General features: G+C 39.5%; 1 protein-coding gene across 2 annotated transcripts in view; it reads right to left on the bottom strand.

Annotated features, from left to right (window-relative positions):
• marchf5 (membrane-associated ring finger (C3HC4) 5) overlaps positions 1-18,468 on the bottom strand; it is a 121,351-nt gene that overhangs the window by 78,768 nt on the left and 24,115 nt on the right. For both annotated transcript variants that reach the window (XM_072557729.1, XM_072557730.1), the window contains exon 2: positions 5,441-5,643. In XM_072557729.1, coding sequence (XP_072413830.1) covers positions 5,441-5,643 — 203 coding nt within the window. The remainder of the gene's footprint in view (positions 1-5,440; positions 5,644-18,468) is intronic.

Below are 18,468 nucleotides of genomic sequence, written 5' to 3'. Positions count from 1 at the left end.
TCATTTCACTTTTAAAATGTGGACATCAAAATCCTCTCTAAGCCTATTGCGTTAAAGGCTGAAGACTGTGTTACCTTCTGTTGTTAAAGAGGACCAGACAGGCTTCATAAAGGGCCGCAGATCCTCCAACAATGTTAGGAGGCTGCTTAATGTAATTTAAGCAATACAGGGATTGGTGATTTCTCTAGGTGCAGAGAAGGCAGTTGGCCGAGTTGATTGGTCGTACCTTTTTTTATACTCTGGAGTGGTTTGGTTTCAGCGAAGCATTTGTAAGATGGGTAAAGGTTCTCTACAGTGACCCACTGGCTGCGGTCATCACCAATGGGGTACGATCAAGCAATTTTAACATTTTTAGGAGCAGCCAGCAGGGTTGTCCTCTTTCACTGTTGCTTTTTATGTTGGCGATTGAACCATTGACAGAGGCCATTCATAGGGATCTAATAGGTGTATTCCAAAAGTGGAGTCAAAATTACATAAGAGTTTGTCGTACGCAGACGATGTCCTCATTTTAAAAAAAAATCAAATCAAGCAGTTTCGGTGCCTCGCTTGATACGATGCAGCAGCATGTTTGGCACCTTTTCGGGATAAAAGATTAATTTTGCAAATTCAGAGGCTATGCCTATGGGTTGTCTTACAAAGATGCTAGGTCTTGAGGGCGAATACCAATTCCCATCTAAGTGCTCACAGAGGGTTTTTGTGCAATTGGGCATATTCATCACTAGTTATTGATCGGTTGTTCCAAGCTAATTTTGTTCAATTATTCGACAAAACCAAACAAGATCTTCAAAGATGGAAGGCACTTCTGGTCCCATGTCAGGTCGGATAGCTTAAGATGAATATTCTCCCCAAGTTGTTGTATCCTATACGGATGCTCCTTCTGATTTTCGATAAGCATTCACGAGACCGAATGCCTGGTTCAGCTCTTTTATTTGTCATTGTTAGCAGTCCCTTATTAAATTAGTGAAAGATGGTGGGGGGGATCTCCCGGATATTAAAAATGATCAACTAAACTCGGTTTCATCTTACATGAGTGATTGGGCCTGTGGGGACCCTCTTTCAACATGGTTAGGTATCGAAACCTCTCAGGCAGGGTGCTCCCTTCCTAGCCCGCTATGTTCGAACAAAATGAGGGCAGTTAGGGAATATTGCCATAACCCAATAGTTATCAATACTGTTAAAGCGTGGAGGGCAATTCAACAGAGGGAAGGCAATATTGGCAAAACATCTTTGTTTACACCTTTAGTGGGTATGCAAGGTTTTCAACTGGGGATGCTAGATTCAGGATTCAAACATTGGCAGCTAGGGGGGTATCTTGCATGGGCGATTTATTTGAGGGAGACACAATGATGTCCTTTGATCAGTTAGCACAGAAATAAAAGCTATCTAACAGGGACCTGTTTCATTTTTTCAAGATTAGGATTTTATTTAAAAAAAGACTACACTTTTGACTGATCCCTAAAATTCTGAATAGAGAGGAGGGTGCTCAGGGCTAACAGTACACCTTCTGTCAGCACTTTATATCATCAATTGGGGGGTGCCCCCTCAGATGGGTTTGATCGACTCTGCAGGTTGTGGGAGAGAGAGCTCGGTGTTGAGTTCTCCTCAGAGGTATTGGAAGATATTTGCGAAAACGCAAGATATCAATTTGCAATAGGACCCACGCTGTAGAGTTGAAGATTCTCAACAGGGTCCACTCGGCTCTGGATCATTTGTTGAAATTTAAACCAGGGGCACCTTCCACATGTCTCAAGTGCAAGATTGATACAGGCACTCTTACCCATTGTCTCTGGTCTTATAGTAGGCTTCAAACATACTGGAGCGCTGTGGCGGGTGCAATGGAGGGGATTTTGGGTGTCAGGATGGAGAAGGACCCGATATCTCTTGTTCTTGGCCTGCCCAGTGTGTTCTCTGTAGGTGCGTATAAGAAAATACTTTTCAACATCCTCACTTTGTGCGCAAGAAAGAATGTCTTGTTAGGGTGGGTATCCGAAAATCACCCGGGCTTGTCGGATTGGCAGAAGATTGTTAGGAAGCATATCCCCTTGGATTTTGTCACAAGTATGGTACACCACAAGATTGAGCGTTTCTATAAGACATGGCTGCCCTTTTTGGAATACCTGGACACAGATTTGTCTGTCACACTAATAAGGGCTTTTATATAGCTGTAATGATTGCGCTCGATGAGTCCAGTACCCAGAGAGGGGAACTGCAAATGTCTGAATATGTGAAAAATAATGCTCTCGATATTCGAGACAAGAGTCTTTTGTTTGGCTGAGCTGAGTTATCATCATTTGTTAGTTTGTTGTTGGTTATTATTTATTTAAGTAATTAGCAGTTTGAGATTTTTTTTGTGTTATTTCTTTGTATAGTTTGAATTGTACTGTTTTATATTTGTGTAATATTTTAAAAATCTATTTTTCAACAAAAATACATTTAAAAAATATTCTAAATTTTCACTTTTTCTCACAAAGTTTATGAAAAGTAGACATAATGAAAACGATCAAGGATTCAACGGATATAAACAGCACATCAACTACGAGAATAAAAAAGGGATTTCTCGTCCATTTGTAGATTCAGTTATTAAATTAGCAGTAAAACATTCAACTGTATTAACAGATTTCAAGAACAGATTTCCAATTGGGTGAAAGAATTAGCATTTTTAAAAATTTATAGCTTATTTATGAAGAGTAGTATAAATCCACTTCTGATATTATGTTAATTGGAGTGAAATATAACTAAATATTACATAAATAATTGTTATATTAAAGAAATGCTATCAAAATAGATTTTAAAATAAATCAAAGAATTACTTGAAAAATCAACTAAAGAAAGTAATTATATGTAGAAGGGTATGTTTTATTGTTATCTTTAATTAATGCCCATAACATGAACATACCAGCAAATTTCGCACTTCCCCTCGTGGTCTTGTATGATTAAACCACCCAACATTGGGCAAGTCCCACATTCCATTGCCAGTTTGTATTAGCAAGTATTAGCAATCACATGGGTAGATTGTGAGGGAGCTATAATTACCCACACCACTTAGTCAAAACATGTCCAATGCCCAAGGATCCTCAAGTACAAGCAAAGACTTTGGATGAAGGATCCTTCTGCAGAACAAGTAATACTAAGAACTGAAATGAACAAACTGCAGAAGAGGAATAAAACAACAGACTAGATCACTCAATTTTTCAACAAGTTCTCAAAACTCATCTAGACAGGTCCAGATGTGTTGGAGGTTGGGCTCAAAGCCAATGGGGAAAAGTGACTATGAAACAGATTTTTAAAATCAATTACATAGTACTGACAGAAAATGTAAAAGGAAGAAATACTTAAGGCAGGGAATCAGTAAAATTGAAAATGCAGATTCAAAATAAGATGATGTATGAAGAAAGTGAGCACTTAAGGAAAGAATAGGTCTGTGCTGCAGGAGCATGGGAGTGACTTAAGCAAACACCTCTGCATTGTTTTGCAGTCAAATGAATGAAGACGTGAAACAGAGGGAGATACAGAATTATCAGGAGAGATGAATGCAGTGGACCAAGTTTTGCAGGGATAACAAGTTGCCACTAACACAATGCTACAAGCACCTATTGCTCTATTAAAACGGACAAATTATTTACCTGGGTAGTTCAACAAAAGATAACTAAAAGAATAATGTTAATCACAGGGCAGTGATTGCAAAAGATGCATCTGAGATCATGGAGTTTTATGCAATCGAAGAATCAAACTAATGGTAGACATAGTATTCAGGTGTCATGTTGATCAAGTGACTGTATGATGAACATCGAACCTTGAACACAAATCACATGATAACCCAGGGAGAAGACTAATTAAATAAGAATGCTCAACAAATAGTGAAATGAATTAGCAATAACAGAATGATGAGCCTAATTAGAGCAGTATAATTAAATTGCCAACCATAAAATACTAGGGTGGACAAAAAAAACCAAGGAAGTTGGACTTAAAAACAGTAAATTCCATGAGTACAAAAAAAAGTACTCGATAAATTTGTCAGTGAAGATGTAAATATAGCAACAGCCAGCAGTGGGAGAGATAGAAACATGAGGTGGCTAGGGTACAAACTAGATTAGATTAGATTAGATTACTTACAGTGTGGAAAGAGGCCCTTTGGCCCAACAAGTTCACATCGACCCTCTGAAGAGCAACCCACTCGGACCCAGTCCCCTACATTTATCCCTTCACCTAACACTATGGGCAATTTAGCATGGCCAATTCACCTAACCTGCACATTTTTGGACTATGGGAGGAAACCGGAGCACCTGGAGGAAACCCATGCAGACACGGGGAGAATGTGTAAACTCCACACAGACAGTTGCCTGAGGCGGGAATTGAACCCGGGTCTCTGGGGCTGTGAGGCAGCAGTGCTAACCACTGTGCCACTGTGCCGCTAAAACATTCCAGGAGCACTACTGGAAAAGAAGGCTACTTAGTGTTATATTACAATTCAATATTCCATTCAGCAATTCACCGGCCTTTCTCGAGGCCAAAAAGCATCAGTTATGAGTATGACACTCAAAAGAACTGTAGTTTTTATGCTTTGTAAATTATCTGCCGAGGTTTAAAAAGTAATTGTTAGTTAACAAAAAAATCAAGGTAAGATGAGTGCATTCTTGGTGTAAACAATCTGACTGGATATCAAAATATTTTACCCAATTTTTTCATCATCATCTTGTGTGTGTGACATTACTAGTAAACCAGTGGTTGTTGCCCATCCCTACCTATTTGCCTCAATTGTTTGCTTATTCATTTCAAAGGGCAGTTTAGAGTCAACCATATTTGGGCAGATCTGAAGTTACAAAAGGTCAGACCAGGTCAATTGGTAGCTTTCCTTCCCCATGGTCATTAGTGAGCCAGATAGGTTTTTACAACAATGACAATGACAATCTTATCATTTAATTTCAGAATTTATTAAGGAAATTAAAATTCCACCAAGTGTTGGGGTACATTTGAACTCAGGTCCTCACAGTAATGGCCTGGATTTCTAGACTAGTTGCCTCGTGAAATGTCCGTTTTATGCCACCATACCCCTAAAAAGAGAGCGCACAATGCTTAAAAACAGTATTAACTTACATATGCAATTATTCTCGTGGGTTGGGGTTGGTTGGAGTCTGGACAAAGGTTTGGCAGTAGAGGAGGAATTTATAGATTTATATTTTTAAATAGAAAAAGGCAGTGCTTTGTAGAGTTTAAAATTAATTCCTCCTATTATAAATTCCCGTGTTTGTTTGTGCACAGCTAGACAATGGTGCACAGCATAACGAACAATAAAGTGACCATGCCTTAAGTATAACTCTTTCTTCCTCCACAAATGCTGCAAAATCTGTTGACTATTTCCAGAATTTGCTATTGTTAAAAACAATAAAATGACTTTGTAAATCACAAATTAACTAATTAATCTGTGCTTTATTAATCTTACCCAGTTTTGGAAAGACAATTAAGTATTCAGCGTTACACTGTGGACATGCCACTCTGGCAGTACTGTTGCCCCTTTGCTTTTCATCGACCCATCGCTGTAGACAAGCTTGGTGAACCCATTTGGTGGATCCTCTGCACCTGCAAGGCCGAACCCATTCTGCTGTCCGATCATCTTCATCAGTGGCAAAACACACCCAACAACTCCTAAAATGAAAAGATAATCATCAAATATTAAAACATCACTAAACCCAAGAATTCATCTTCCACCAGAAAATGTAACAGTCTTTAGTGATTCTTCATAATGGAAACACTTAGTCATAACAAAGTTTTAGACTCTGAATTCTTTTCTCTCCTGCGTGATTTTTCTGAATATTGCTGGGTACTAAATTAGCAGTCTGTTATTATTTAAACTATGGGGTTGTCCATAGACCAAACATGTCAGAGAGAGTACATCTTAATGTTTAGTAAAGAGGTTTTCCAAAAAAATGAAAATTTTAAAAATAGTGCATATAAAAAGTTTGAGCTTTTGTTGGTTGATAAACAGATATAAAGAATAATGTCTGTGACCCCAGTGGCAGAGGCAAGAACAAATATCACAGGTGCTGCTCCTGGTCTGAACCCTGTAATAGGAACAGTGAAAATAATGGGCAACCCTTCAGAGTCTGGGAAACCGTGACAGGTGTTTTCCTAAATGACCTCGTTCCAGCGGCTGATGAGATCTGCCCAGAGATATTGGCTTTAAACTTTAGAGAGAAACCTTTAACTTGCTCTTTAGCTAGACAAATACAAGAAAAATGTAGAAAGCAACACATGGGGCGGGGTAAGAGAATAAACAGGCAAGCAGCAATGAGTGCAGTATAAATGCAATATGAAGCAATGCAAGTGATTGCAGTATACCTTAGCAGGAATGCTTCCTTTGAACATAATCACCCATCACCCTTCAATTAAACCAACTGTTGTCACCAACAGTCCATTAATGAAATTCTATCATTTTAAAATCTTCTAAATTACTTTTTGGCGAGACTGGAGGGTAAGGCAAAACCTAAGATCTCATGGCCATTCTGGGAATTTGGCAATCTTCTTCATTGGCCAAAATTGAAGTATTTGATTCAATAAATCAGGCAACTGTAGAGATTCAGCTTCAAAATCTGGATGTCCCAGAAGCTTCTTTGTGATTCTGCAAACATTTCACCACGAGATGACGACTACAATTTCCAGTGGGAGGACTGGAGCAGATCACCTTGAAAGTTTAGCCCCACTGTGAAAGCTCACATTTATATTTTCAAAATATCGGACAGTGGCTAGTTACCTCATCAGTTTTAAATAACACTTGAATGGAAAGCTTAACCTCAGGGCCTCCAAGCCAAACGTATAACCACCAATGACATACATGATTGCAAACTTGTTGCCCAAGGGGGTGGCATGATGACTCAGTGGTTAGCATTGCTGCCTTACAACACCAGGGACCTGGGTTCCATTCCCACCTCAGGAGAGTGTGTGGACATTGCACATTCTCGGTGTCTGTGGGGGTTTCCTCCAGGTGCTCTGGTTTCCTCCCATCCTCCAAAAAAGTGTGCAGGTTAGGTGGATTGGCCATGCTAAATTGCCTATAGTGTCCAAGGATGCCAAGCCTAAGTTAGCTGAGGAAAATGCAGAATTGAAAGGATAGGGTAGGGGCATGAGTCTGGATGGGATGCTCTTTGGAGGGTTAGTGTACACATGATGGGCCAATTGGCCTGCTTCCACACTGTAGGGATCCCATGATCTACACCACATTTTCAAGGTCTCTTGACCCTTCAATTCTGCATGCAAGAAATTCAACCTGCTCTTGAAATATATGGTCAAAACTCCTATCAGCCCATATCTTGCCAGCCAAATATTCTTCTCATGCATGGTGAAAGAGCAACACTGAAACATGTTAACTATTTTCCATAGTCTGATAGTTATCTCTCTGAAAAAGCCAATGTCAAGAGGATCTAACACTGGAGCAACTGCATCATTTAAACCTTCTCCAAGGTCACAGCAGACAGTTTTTAAAAATAAAGACATCCATAAGCCATAGGAGCAGAAATGAGGCTATTGAGTCCATCAAGTCTGCTCTGCCATTCAAATCATAACTGCTAAGTTTCTCAACCCCATTCTCCTGCTTTCACCCCGTAACCCTTGATACTCAAGAACCTATCCATCTCAATCTTAAATACACCCAATAACCTGGCCTCCACAGCATTCTGTGGCAATGAATTCCATAAATTCACCACTCTCTAGCTGAAGGAGTTTCTCCTCATCTCCATTTTAAAAATGTCTTCCCTTTACTAGAAGGCTATACCTAGTTTCCATTGGTAGGAGCGACAGCTTCCCAACAACTACTCTGTCCAGGCCATTTAGTATTCTGTACGTTTCAATTAGATTCCATTCCACTCCACTCCCCTCCCCTCCCCTCCCCTCATCCCCCCCCCCCCCCAAAAACCCCATGCTTCTAAACTCTACTGAGTATAAACCCATAGTCCTCAAACATTCCTCATGGGTTAAATTTTTCATTCCTGGGACTATTCTCGTGAACTTCCTCTGAACACGCTCTAGGGCCAGTACATCCTTCCTGAGATATGAGGCCCAAACAAGAGACCTACCAAAAAGCAGTGAGGCCTGCACTCTGCATCAGTGACATGAATGTTCAAGAGAAACTGCATCTCAGTAATGGCTCTGCCACATCCTTCAGATCCAAAAGGAGGACAGTTAAACAAACAACCACTTATGTCCTTCCTGAAGTCCAATCTACGAGCACTCATGCCAAACTCCTCCAAAATCAACTTTGATGGACTGACATTCTGTACAGCCAAAAATGATCTTCATCAAGTGCTGTTTTCTCAATTCTCCAGTGATGAATGGTCCAAAAAGGAAAAACACTCAAAGGCAATCTAAAGTTCACCCTGAAGGAGGAGGTATTGACATTAGTAACTAGGAAAAGCTTACTGCCAATTATGCAAAATGTTGAAATATATGGTCAAAACTCCTATCAGCCCATATCTTGCCAGCCAAATATTCTTCTCATGCATGGTGAAAGAGCAACACTGAAACATGTTAACTATTTTCCATAGTCTGATAGTTATCTCTCTGAAAAAGCCAATGTCAAGAGGATCTAACACTGGAGCAACTGCATCATTTAAACCTTCAAAATAATTATGCAATTATGCAAAACAATCTGTCCATCAGGTTGCACCATACGGAGTTCCTTTGCTTTAAATGAATGAATGAAGCAGAGCTGTAACAGCAGAAAAAGGATAAATCTTTACTCCAGATCTGTTTTCTTTCCGTGTCCAAGGATCTGTGGGTTGAGAAATAACCTGTTCAAGCACATGAAGATCCGAGATAGAAATGTACAAACGTTTGAGTAGATGCCATCCTTGTAACAAGGGACATTGGTCATGACAAAAACGTTTTTCACTCGCCAACATCCTGGAAGTTGAGGTTGGAATTAAATCACACATTAAGAATCAATTAAACTAAACTACAAGAAATTAATTTCATAAACAGTTCGGAATTAGAAATTAGAATACGATGATAAATTTTACACTGCGCTTATCTTTGTTTTCTGCCCAATTAGGATTAGAGAAGGGAGAAAGTCAGACAAAGCTCATGCGCATTCACTGCATGACATCCTTTCAACATAAGCACTGTGCTTCTTGCCAAATTTTCCATTTTCTTGTATTGAATAAAACATGACCTTGATAAAGCAGTGAATTAGGTCAGTACTCAGATAACAAACTGAAACAGGAAAAACCAGCTAGGTGAAACCTCTCGTGGAAACAAAGCTTAATTTCTTATGGTAACTCTAGCCTCCTCCTTAGATGAGTCCACAAAAAGCAGAATCAATATCTGATGTATTTTGCTCTGCTGTGTGCTTAAAATGCATGAAGGAAAAAGACAGCATTTTTACAGTGCATCTTAACTTTATTTTGCAGGACAATGGTGTAAGACTAAATTCACTTGGTAGCTGAACATTTCTCAAAATTATCAGGAAGCAACTTTTTAAAATGAGAGTGAATTTAAAATGGGACTTCTAATAAAAGGTCACATTATAGCATTATTTCTCTTGTTGATCAAAAACAAGGCATGAGTTAAGAATTGATAATATATAGTGCACTGAATATTGTTTTGCATGTTAACAAGTCAAAATGACATCTTCTGCATCTGCTAAGAAACTACTCCCTCAGGTACCCTTCAACATACACAAGGAGAAACAGACGATCGACCATCTATAGATGCAATGTCACACTACGTAATTGGAGTATTCAAGTGCTGCAATGCCAAGCACCCTTAGTAATAGGATTCCTTTTAACAATTTAGCAATATCACCTTCCTCTTCCTAAATGCAGCTGTGCTGAACAAATGACTCTAAAAAGGTAAAAAAGATACTGGAAATCAGAAATTAAAACAAAAGTGCTGGATATACAAAGCAGGTCAACTGGCTTCTAAGGAGAGATAAAACAGTTAATGATACAGGTCAGTAACCAAAAGTAATTTGATCAGAAAAGTTTCCTAATAAATGATGCCAACTGACCTATTCAGTCCAGTATTTTCTATTTTAATTGCAAATGATTTACTGCACAACAGTACATCACTGCAGCCCCTCTGAAATGTTACTACACCTTTAACGTCAATGCATTTATGACTGCTAATTACCCTTAAAATGTACATTTGCAGTTAGTATGACAAAGAATACAATTTATATTGGTTCTTTAAAAGGAAAATGATTCTGCAGCAATTTTGACATGACAGTTTACCGCAAATCACTTTATAGTCAGGTTTTGGAAGTGTAGTTTCTTTTGCACCATAAGAGAAAGGATAAAAAAAATCTGTTTTTTAAGCTATGAAATTGATGGATACATACTGAAGAAGATACTGAGGAGAAGTTCTTTTCCCATCTTGGATGTGGCAAGCAAACTGTCACGACAAGGCAGGCAAAAACCCAGCAAAAACCTCAGACAGCATCTTCCAAACCTATGACCCGTGCCACCTAGAAACACCATTACCTACAAGCTTCATTTAAAGCTCCACACTATCCTGATTTGGAACTATATCCTCTGACAAAATCATGGAACTCCCTTTCTAACAGCAATGTGACGTACCTATATCACATTTCTTGAACCACTACAATCCGATTGCCCACTGCAGCCCCAAAGGCAAACAGAGATGTACAATTCATGCTGGCCTAACCAATGACATCTAATTCACCTTAAGGAAAGAAATACTCGGTCATCAATGGGACAGTGGCACCAATACCAGGGAAGGAGCAAGCTGCTCCAATGGGATGGGCTCTACCTGATTCATACTGGGACCAGAGTCCTGACAAATCACATAACTGTAGGTGAGGGTTTAAACTAAATAGAGCATGGGTGGGTTCAGTTGAATGAAAATTATGGAAAAAATTAGAAAGGGAGTTGGGAAGGGCTCAGTAGAGGTTATTAAGGTTTCCAGGACAAGTAATAAGAGAGTATGGAAAGGCTCAGGAATCTAATCTCAGACACAGCTGGCAAGGGGACAACTGGGAGAAGGAGGGTAATTAATATGGATTGAAGGTGTTGTGTTTAAATTAAAAGTAGTATACAAAACAAAAGAGCTTATGGCACAGATTAAAATTGGTGGGTATCACAGACTTATCACATGGCAGCAACAGGAACAGGATTGGGAATTAAACATCCAAGGTTACATAGAGTCACAGATGTACAACACGGAAATACACCTTTCAGTCCAACTCTTCCATGCCAACCAAATATCCTAACCTAATCTCGTCCCACTTGCCAGCACTTAGCCTATATCCCTCCAAACCCTGCCTATTCATAAGACCATCCAAAGCCTTTTAAACGTTGCAACTGTACGAGTCTCCACCACTTCCTCTGGCAGCTCATTCCATATGCATACTACCCCCTGTGTGAAAATGTTGCCCCTTAGGACTCTTTTATGTCTTTCCCCTCTCACCCTGAATTTTTGCCCTCTAGTTCTGGACTCCCCCAACCCAGGGGAAAGACTTGTCTATTTACCCTGTTGTAAACCTCTAGAGGGTCACCCTTCAGCTTCCGACACTCCAGGGAAAACAGCCCGAGCCTATTCAACCTCCCTCTATAGCTCAAATCCTCCAACCCTAGCAACATTCTTTTAAATCTTTTCTGAACCATTTCAGGCTTCACAACATCTTTCTGATAGGAAGGAGACCAGAATTACATGCAATATTCCAAAAGTGCCCTAACCAATGTCCTGTACAGCCGCAACATGACCTCCCAACTCCTGTACTCAATATTCTGACTAAACCCACCCCCCCCGCCCCCCCCCCCCCAAACCTTACTAATTTAAATTCTCCTGAGCAGCTCCAGCAAATCCCCTGCCAGTATACTAGTCCCCTTCCAATTCAGGTGCAATCCATCCTTCTTGTACTCACTTCTACCCCAGAAGAGATTCCAATGATCCAAAAATGTGAATCCTTCTCCCAGACACCAGCTCCTCAGCCATGCATTCATCTGCTCTATCCTCCTATTCTTGCCGTCACTAGCTCATAGCACCAGGAGTAATCTGGATATTACTACTCTCTATGACCTCCTTTTCAAATTCCTGTCGAACTCTCTACATTCTCCCTTTAGAATGCCATCTTGACATTAATGTTACATTTAACTGGATGTCACAACTTGGAGCCCCAGCAAACTCGAGTCAATGGGAAATTGAGGAAAGGCCCTCTGCTGGTTGTAGTCATACCCAGTACAAAGAAATAATGTTATGGCTGTTGGAGATTAGTCATCACAGCTTCAGGACATTGCTGCAGGGAGTTCCTCAGGGTGGTGTCCTCAGTCTAAACTCTTCAGCTGCTTCATTAGTAACGTTCCCTCAATCATTAAGTCAGAAGTGGGGATACTATAGGTTGCACAATGTTGGGTATCATTTGCAACTACCTCAGATAATAAAGCTTGTCCACGTCCCAATGCAGAAAGACATGAATATCAAGGTTTAGGCTGACAAATAGCAAATAACACATGCACTATAATAGTATTTTGTCTTATCAACAAAGAAATCACAAATGGTTCTGTTAAGATAGTTCTATTCACAGATATTTTTAATTAACAGACTTAAATAAATGCCGGAATAAAAGCCAAACACTACAGACGTTGGAGATTTGAAAAAAAACCAATGTGCTGCAAAAGCCAGCAGAACTGGCAGCATCCGTGGAAATAGAAACAGAGTTAGCATTTTCAGTCTAATATGGCGAATCTTGTGAATTGAAGGGGGCTGGAGAAGTGATGGGTTTTATGGTGAAGAAGAATCAAAGGCCAGCCAGTACTGTAATGGATGTGAATTTGGAGAAGAAGACATTAGTGGGTATTTCAATGATCTCTTCCCATTTTCAACGGTAAATTTGTACTATACTTGCCTAAAGTAAAGATTTTGTTAAAGCTCTACCTTTACATTTACATCAAAGGCTTTCATAATAAGCAAAAGGACTCAAATTGTCAAAGAATGAGGAATCAAATCCTGTTGATGCTGGCCAGATCAACTTTGACAAATAGGCAGACCATATTCAGCTCTAACTCTCCATCATCTCTCCTGAATCCTTCATGTTTCCATGCTGCTTTGAATAAGCCATAATGTAGCTCAGCTACATATTGAAAGATTGGGAGAAAATGAGGACTGCACATGCTGGAGATAGGAGTCTAACATTGGTAGCACTACATCTCCCATCTACAAAATCACCATTAACTCCATGTACTTCCACCTTCATCCCTCTGCCCAAAAGTATTCACCGGATGGACAATGCATTCTGCTCTATGTTGGAGTTGTGTTTCCAAGTCCATTACCTTCCTATTATGAGGACTTCCAAGTCCACTTCCATACCAATCGCCTTCTCTGCCTCTGCCCACTGACGTACATCATCCCCAAAATTAAAAATCTGTTACCATGCTGGCTGGTCTTCCATTCTTTAACCTTAATAAACTTCAGTTCAATCATATCACTGCTGTATCCCTTCTATCTTGCACCAAACCCCATCTATCCATCTCCCCAGATGTTGCAGATACCACTCACCTAGATTTTCCTAATGCCTCCAAGTTAAGAAAAAAAATTAGTTGTCACATTTATACCCCTCTATTAATTCATTCTGTTTCTAAATTTTACCAGCACTTTTCCTTTTAATCCTGCTTCTTATTCACCCTAACCCTTCTCTCACCCATGCCTTCAATTCCTTGGCCTTATATTCTGGACATCCTTCCCTATTACCCTACACTTAATTCTCTACCTGCAAGACTCTCCTTAAAACTAATTTCTCAACCGGATTGTGATCAAAACTCAATCTCTCCTTTGTGGCATGCCTTCTTTTTATGCCCTATACATTGTAAAAAGCATTGGCACTTCTTTTCTACATTAGTGCTAATACATAAAACCATGTAATGTTCTGACAATCGCATTACAGTTCAACATTCACAGTTAAAAATAACACTTGCTTCAAATTATTCCTTTACAATTACTTAAAACCTGCCCACCAACTGTAAGGCTTAAATCAGAAATGAGGTCCAATAAATCTTCACTTACCTAAATGACTTCAGCATTCACACTCTCTACCACTGATGCACAGTGGCAGTGTGTGCCATCTATAAGATACACTGCGACAATACATATGAAATACAAATTACTGTAGAAGTAGTGCCTTCAGTCCCTTTAGCCTTTCAAGCCTGCTCTGCTCTTCAATGAGACCTTGACTGATTGTTTGCATTCCAAATTCCGCATCCTCAACTACACTGATAACCTTTAATTCCCTAACCCCAAAAATCAATTTACCTTGCCTTAGAAGTATTTAATGACCCACCAGTGTCTTGCGAGGCAGAGTGTTCCAAAGTCTTACAACTTTCAGAAAAAAATTCCCCTCATTGGTCTTAAAAATACAACCCCTAATTTCCTCATCAGCCTCTCAGAGACATTGTTATACAGTACGAAATCAAACCCTTCGGTCCACCTGGACATGCCAGCCATGTTCCTGAACTAAACTAGTCTCACTTGCCTGCACTTAGCCCATAACCCTCCAAATCTTTCCTATTCAAGTACTTATCTAAATGTCTTTTAAATATTCTAACTGTCCCTGCATCCACCATTTCCTCTGGCAGTTAATTCCACACACAAACTACTCTAAAAACGCTGCCCCTCTTGTCCTTCATAGATCTTTCTCCTCACACGTTTGAAAGATGTTCCTTTGTTTTGAACTTCTCCACCTTAGGAAAAAAGGTCTTTGCTATTCACCTTGTCATGATTTTGTAAAGCTCTATAAAGAGCAACCCTCAACCTCCTATCCTCCAGGGGAAAAAAAGTCGAGCCTATCCAATCTCTCCTTATAACTCAAACCCTCCATTCCTGGCAATATCCTAATTTTTTTCTGAACCCTCTCCAATTTAATATCCTTCCTATAACAGGGCAACCAGAACTGCATGTGCTGCTCCTGTAGAGGCCTCAACACAATGTCCCAACTCCTATACGCAAAGGTCTGAGCAATGAAGGCAAGCGTGCCAAAGACCTTATTCACCCCATTATCCAGTGACACAAATTTCAAACAATTATGTACCTGCACCCCTAGGTCTCGGTTTTACAATACTATCCAGGGCCCAACCATTAATTGTGTCAGTCCTGCCCTTTGTTTTACTAAAATGAAATATTTTGCATTTATCCAAATTAAACTTTATCTGCCACTCCTCAGCCAAGTGATCCAATTGATCATAATCTCTTTGTAATCTTAGATAATCTTCTTCAGTGTCAACTAAACCAATTTTGGTGTCATCTGCAAATTTATTAATCATGCCTACTATATTCTCACCCAAATCATTTATATAAATATCAAACAGAAGTGGACCCAGTACCAATGCCTGTGAAACACTGCTGGCATGAGGCTTCCAGTCTGAAAAACAACCGTCCACCACCAGCTTGTGTGCTGTTTTCACCCACAATCCTAAGCATCCTTTCCACGTCTACCTTGTCAGGACAGATTTTCTCAAAACTTCAATCAAATCACTCCTCGCTCTGAAATTTCAGTGAGTCCAGCCCAGCCTGCCCAATCCCTTCCTCATTAAACAACTATGTAAATAATGTATTCTTACTTTTTTTTTGACTGTGGACTGAAACGTGAAAAGGACTATATTTCATTATATCCCCATAGGATCCCCACACCACGCAGTTGTACAAAAAATGTCTTGTTGGCCTACTTCAAGCTTTAGAGAAACGGTCAATAAACATTTACAATATTGGTTTTGAGTAATACCAACGATATCATCAGGGAAATGGTCGCATAATAATAATGATACTGCATTAGAAACCAAAAGCTCAGGCCAAGGCCAAGGCTGGTGGAACTAGAGATCAATTAATATAATCATTATATATAAAGATAGTTTCATGACCACCATCACCAAGACTAAACAGTGATAGTCATCAAAATCCATCTGGTTCATTACGGTCTTTTAGAGAAGGAAATATATCATTTGAACCTGGCCTGACTCCAGACCCAGAGCCTTGTGGTGGACGGCAAATTGCCCTCTGAAATGGTCTAGGGAGTTCAAAAAAAAATTTAGGGATGGACAACAAATGCTGGAATTGCCTGCAATGCTCATAGCGTAAGGAAGAGCAAACAAAAAACAATATATAATATAAAGTGAATGCAGCCAAAGTGAATGCTGCGACTATATTAAAAAGATAGTTGCTAAGACAAGAATACTTTTGTTTCACTATAACACATGCATTAGGAAATTGTTCACCAATGAGCTATTATAAATATGTATTACATTAGCTTCATTGCACCTGGAGTGGTACCAGAAACTAGTACGGATCTGTGTCTGGAGTGCCTCTGAAAGTTCTTGCTCCCCTATCCAGTAATCCAAGTTGAATTACACTTGGAGACATTTAGAGAACATAGTTGGGATGCGATGCATCCAACTGCTAAATGCCCCCCTCCCCCAACATTCATCCTCATTATTTGCAAGTTTTGAGAAGATTTGTAGCTCAGGTTGAGGTTCTGGATGTAAATTTGCTCACTGAGCTCATTCTCAATACTCAAGTGTACATCAGTTGACTGGAGAGTATCTGAATCTGTACAACCACTATTCAGTGATACAATTCCTACACAGGATGAAGGAAGAAAATGGACAAGGAACATTCTCTTTCAAAAGACTGATCACATATTTCTATTGCATACTTCAATACTAAATGAAGTCTCATTTATCCAGTAGCAATTTTTAATCAGATCTACTTTCTCTTGGGGACATGGTCAAGTGTTCGACATTTTTAATAAAACGTCATCAGTTTCTACTTCAGTGAAGAGAAGAGATCATAAAAAGGCAAATGGACACTTAAAACAGTGGCTCAGTGGCTAGCACTGCTGCCTCAAAGTGCCAGGGACCTGGATTCGATTCCAGCCTTCAGCGACTGTCTGTGTGGTGTATGCACATTCTCCCTGTGTCTGCATGGGTTTCCTCCAGATGCTCCGGCTTCCTCCGACAATCAAATGATGTGCAGGTTAGGTGAACTGGCCATTCTAAATTGCCCATAGTGTTCAGGGTGCATTAGTCAGGGATAAAATGTAGAGTAATAGGGTAGGGAGAATGGATCTGGATGGGTTACTCTTTGGAACATTGGTGTGGGCTTGTTGGGCCAAAGGGCCTGTTTCTACACTGGAGGGATTCTAGGATTCTAAAACAGCTCAAGAGCAAACTTTCACAGCCATTCGTACCAACATGTGAATTTTACTGTCAGTTACTCTTGTTACTGGTTTTCACTGTTACGTTGCACCACTAATTAGTCCATTTTATAATGTTAGGAGAATAGGGCCAGAGATACCCTTGTGGCAATATTAATAAGACTCTTATTAGGTTTCTAAACTATGAGACATGGTCGCTGACAGAACATACATTATGGTGTCAAAATCCTATCCCCAATTTACTTTACATGTCAAAAAGATTGCTGCAATGCCACAGCAGCTTCCACAAAAGAAAAGTCTTGAATCAAGACCAATTAAGTATTCAGTTCATTCACCAATGTTTTGTTAGAAACTGCAGCGTACAAATTGGTGGGTGATTTTACTCAAATAGTAATGGCAATAGTGCTAAAAGAATAATTCATTAACTGTGAAGTATTTGAAATGCTCTGGGAGATAACAGTATGCCAAATAAAATGCATTATTTTTCAGTTTTCACATAATACATAGCTACACAAAAGGTTATTAGAGACAGGGATGCCTCTGCTGTTTTGATAGTTGAAAAGGCATTACAGTTCAATTTGTTTGCTCTGACTGCGGAAGTCAAAAAACCGTTAATCCCATTCAATATTTTGTAACCAAGAAACATACATGCACAAGAAAAAATATGAGCAATAGTCTGGGGTTCCAAATTGGTTGCTTGTCATGTGTGCATGGCGGACCTCTCTATATTAACTGAACTAAAAATAACACAGCAACCCAAAAGCCTAGATTTTATACGAAGACAATTGAGGCCATCAACACCCAGAGGGAATAGTAGATCAGACACCAACATCCAACCCAAATACAGTTAAACAGAAAAGTCAAGAAAGCACTGTCTGAATGGCCCTGCTTTTCTAAGAGTTTTGACACAACAGGGTTTTGCTAAAAGATCAAGTGTGGAAATCAATGAAGGAGTGAAGTAGTGGTACTTCAAACCTGATATTAACATGTCAGAATATTAGTGCTTGTCTGTTCAAGTGTTTGTGAATTTCTAATGCTGTGATGAGCTTTAGTTATTGCCAATGACCTTGCTCACATTGAAACTCATCTTTAAAAGTATAAAATTTTGTTACTTCAAATTTTAATTATTATTTGGTAATGAAGTTATTCTAAATCTTAGTGATTTTGACTCAAATCTAGAGGGCATGATAAAGACATTTGTAGATGATATGAACATTGTTATCAACCAGGTGCCAAAGAACAAAGGCTGGGACTACTGGAAGATAACAATGGCTTAGTCAGAAGGGAAGAAAAGTGGCAAATGGAATTCAACCATAGAGGTG

The sequence above is a fragment of the Chiloscyllium punctatum genome, chromosome 38 (genome assembly GCF_047496795.1).
Source record: "Chiloscyllium punctatum isolate Juve2018m chromosome 38, sChiPun1.3, whole genome shotgun sequence".
Taxonomy (NCBI): Eukaryota; Metazoa; Chordata; class Chondrichthyes; order Orectolobiformes; family Hemiscylliidae; genus Chiloscyllium; species Chiloscyllium punctatum.
The sequence above is the reverse complement of the archived record's forward strand: the minus strand, read 5'-3'. Positions and strand labels throughout refer to the sequence as shown.